Below are 3,514 nucleotides of genomic sequence, written 5' to 3'. Positions count from 1 at the left end.
CCAGGGGGCAGTGAGGGGCCACCGGGGCTGCTCCTCCATGTGGCAGCTGGGCTCTTGGCCCTGAACCCCTCCTGCATGCTGGGGCTGCTTCCCCAGCTGCAGAGGAGATGAGAAGAGACAGCAGCTGATAACAATGAATTTCTCCTGACTATTGTATTTATGTACATGTGAAGCCCAGTTTTATAAGTACATGAGACCATTGGGTCAGAGTAAGTTAGAAAAAATAACAGTCAGAATGTTAAGAATAACTTTATTTAAACGAAAACCACAACTTGGAGAAAGTATTAATAAAGACAAATAATAAACAATATTTTCCTATCCGTTTCTGAAATAGCCCTGGAACTCAAGTGCACATTACTGATTCCAAAAAAGCATGTATCCAAAGAGTTTCTTCACTGCCTCCTTGAGGTCCTGGTTCCTCAAGCTATAGATGAGGGGGTTCACTGCTGGAGGTACAACCGAGTACAGAACTGACACCACCAGGTCCAGGGATGGGAAAGAGATGGAGGGGGGCTTCAGGTAGGCAAACATGCCAGTGCTGACAAACAGGGAGACGACAGCCAGGTGAGGGAGACATGTGGAAAAGGCTTTGTGCTGGCCCTGAGAAGAGGGCATCCTCAGCGCTGCCCTGAAGATCTGCACATAGGACAACATGATGAAAAGAAAATAACAAAAACCTAAAAAAACACTAAAAACAAGTACTCCAACTTCCCTGACGTAGGCATCTGAACAGGACAGCTTCAGCATCTTGGGAATTTCACAGAAGAACTGGTCCACAGCATTGCCTTGGCAGAGGGGCAGGGAAAATGTATTGGCCGTGTGCAGGACAGCATTGAGAAAGCCACTGCCCCAGGCAGCTGCTGCCATCTGGGCACAAGCTCTGCTGCCCAGGAGGCTCCCGTAGTGCAGGGGCTTGCAGATGGCAATGTAGCGGTCGTAGGCCATGATGGTGAGGAGGGAAATCTCAGCTTCAAAGAAGAAAGCAACAAAAAAGAGTTGGGCAGCACATCCTGCGTAGGAGATGGCCCTGGTATCCCAGAGGGCATTGGCCATGGCTTTGGGGAGAGTGGAGGAGATGCAGCCCAGGTCGAGGAGGGCGAGGTTGAAGAGGAAGAAATACATGGGGGTGTGGAGGCGGTGGTCACAGGCTACAGCACTGAGGATGAGGCCGTTGCCCAGGAGGGCAGCCAGGTAGATGCCCAGGAAGAGCGCGAAGTGCAGCAGCTGCAGCTCCCGCGTGTCTGCGAATGCCAGCAGGAGGAACCCGCTCACTGAGCTGCTGTTGGGCATTTGCTCTTTGTGGGCATGGGGTCCTGCCCAAGGAAATGAAAGAAGGTGATTATTAACAGTAGAATTATCTGAGGAAAAGGATTTTAATTTCTTATTTAAGCCTCCCAACATGCTAGCTCACTTCCAGGAAGACATTTGGCAGATCCCTTTCCTGCATTTGGATTGATGCTGCCTGAGACTGTCCTTTGGAGCAGAGGACTCTACTGTGGGCAATGCAGGAGTCAATCCTGTCCTACACCAATAGGTAAAGAACATAGGTGGACTTGTATATTTTCTTCTAACTTACCCACCACTCCTGTGGAGAGTCTCTAAGGCAGAAATCCTGCGCATTTCTCCTTCATTGCACGTGAAATACTGTGGATCCTCTCTGTGGTTTCAGCTGATCTGTGTTGCAGGACAACTGCACTCAGAGGTTCACCTGAGAAGAACCCGAACACTGCTGAGGGCAGAAGAATCCAGGCTCAAAGTGCCCATCTCCAGACCCCTCACCCTGTCCCAGTACTCCCCTTCCCCCAAGCACACCAAGGGCTCACTCCATGTGCATCTGAAGCCCCCATCCCCAGCCAGCCTGGGAACAAGACCAGCAGCAGCACGGCCAGGTGGAGAATCCAGGAGGAATGCCAGCGTGCTGCTGCCAGGGGAGGCAAGGCCAGGGAGGGACAGACGGACACTCAGCAGACCCTCCTGTGCTGCAGCTCTGCCTGCAGAGGGGGCAGCTCCTGCTGGACACACAGGGGGCTTGAGGGCAGAGGCTGTGCTGTTGGGAGAGGAGAGCAGGGGGTGTCCCAGGGAAGGCACCTGCCCTGCAGGGGATGGCAGGGAGGTGGCTGAGCCCTCCCTCGCACAGCATTTCTGGCAGCAGCTCCCTCTCACCGCCTGCCCGTGTCCCTGCTGGGAGCTGTTTCTGTGTCCCCACATCTCCTCCCTCTCCACGCTCACAGACCCCATCCCACAAACTGTGTGCTCAGCTCTGCCCTGCAGAGGACTCTGAGTACAGGGCACCTCCCATGGGCATCACAGGTGTTGCAGCTCCTAAACAGAAGCTCCAGTAAGTACTGAGACCACACACATGATGCTGGTGCAGTCTTCTAGCTGAGGTGGCTTAAAGGACTTTATCAAGTTTGTCACTGTCATATTGATCTCTCTGTGCAGTCAGCACTCTAGGAGTCTCAGTCTCCTGTAAAATCCTGAAAATCCATTGCCATGAAACCTGCCTCTCCTCCACTCAAGGAATCTGAAAGCACAGAACCAAAAAAACCCTACCTCTTTAGCTAAACCAAGCCTTGGTCCCTCATACATGCCATTCTCTAAAGCATCTCCTAGTCCACATTACAGGTAGAATAAGACCCATCCTGACAGATGCTATCAGCCATCTGATGTGCCAGCTCTAGAAGGTCCCTTTGGCAACTGCACCTCCATTTCCATGCTGCCAGAGACTCACAGTGGCAAGAGTCTGCAGATCTGTCCTGCCACATGCTGCCCTCTGTTGTTGCACTCCTCACTGCCTCCAAGCCCTCTCTCCTTCTCTCCTCTCCCTGTGCTACCTGTGGTCAGAGTACCCAGCCCTGTTGAGCCCTGCCTGTCCCCAGCTCTGCTCCTGGGCAGAGCTGTCTCTCTGCAGCACTGCCCGCTTGCCAGGAGCTCCCCTGGGGCCCAGGAGCCCAGCCCAGCTCAGCAGCACAGCACCCAACCATGGCATCGCTTGCTCTGTGCCATTGGGCTCCCTCGAGGTGTCCCCAAGGCCTCAGGGCTGACAGCTCCTGAAGGCAGCAGGGTCTCTCCTGGGGTGTGGTGTCTGAAGCAGACTGAAGTCATCACTGACTGATCCTCACTGAAGAAAGGGGAGATGGAGTTTAGAAGTGTTAGAAATGTTTTAACAATTCTTGTCAATAAAGAACAATCCTGTCTGCCTCTGGGTCCTGCACTGGCAATTTAATTCTTGAACCACAGATGCAGTGTGTCCCAGTCTCCCTGTCGTGGTTTAACCCGGCTGGCAGCTAAATACCACGCAGCCGTTCGCTCACCCTCCCCCCTCCCTCTCTGGGACGGGGGAGAGAAATGGAAAGTGAAGCCCGTGAGTTGAGATAAAGACAGTTTAATAAGACAGGAAAATAATAATAATAATAATAATAATAATAATAATAATAATAATAATAATAATAATAATACAATGATGATAATAGTACTACTACTAATAATATGTACAAAGAAGTGATGCACAATG

The 3,514-nt window shown here is 51.8% G+C and overlaps 1 protein-coding gene across 1 annotated transcript; it reads right to left on the bottom strand.

Moving 5' to 3' along the window:
* Window positions 1-343: 343 nt before the first annotated feature.
* Window positions 344-1,317, bottom strand: LOC309889308 (olfactory receptor 14C36-like). Its single transcript, XM_082782072.1, has one exon. The coding sequence runs from the start codon at window positions 1,288-1,290 to the stop codon at window positions 355-357; it is 936 nt and encodes a 311-aa protein (XP_082638198.1). The 5' UTR covers window positions 1,291-1,317; the 3' UTR covers window positions 344-354.
* Window positions 1,318-3,514: the final 2,197 nt, after the last annotated feature.

Source organism: Aythya marila, assembly GCF_965140915.1.
Source record: "Aythya marila genome assembly, chromosome: 35".
In the NCBI taxonomy this organism is placed as follows: Eukaryota; Metazoa; Chordata; class Aves; order Anseriformes; family Anatidae; genus Aythya; species Aythya marila.
The sequence above is the reverse complement of the archived record's forward strand: the minus strand, read 5'-3'. Positions and strand labels throughout refer to the sequence as shown.

Bases quoted from the DNA above. Each gene is read 5' to 3' on its own strand.
- LOC309889308 (XM_082782072.1), bottom strand. From the start codon at position 1,290: ATGCCCAACAGCAGCTCAGTGAGCGGGTTCCTCCTGCTGGCATTCGCA.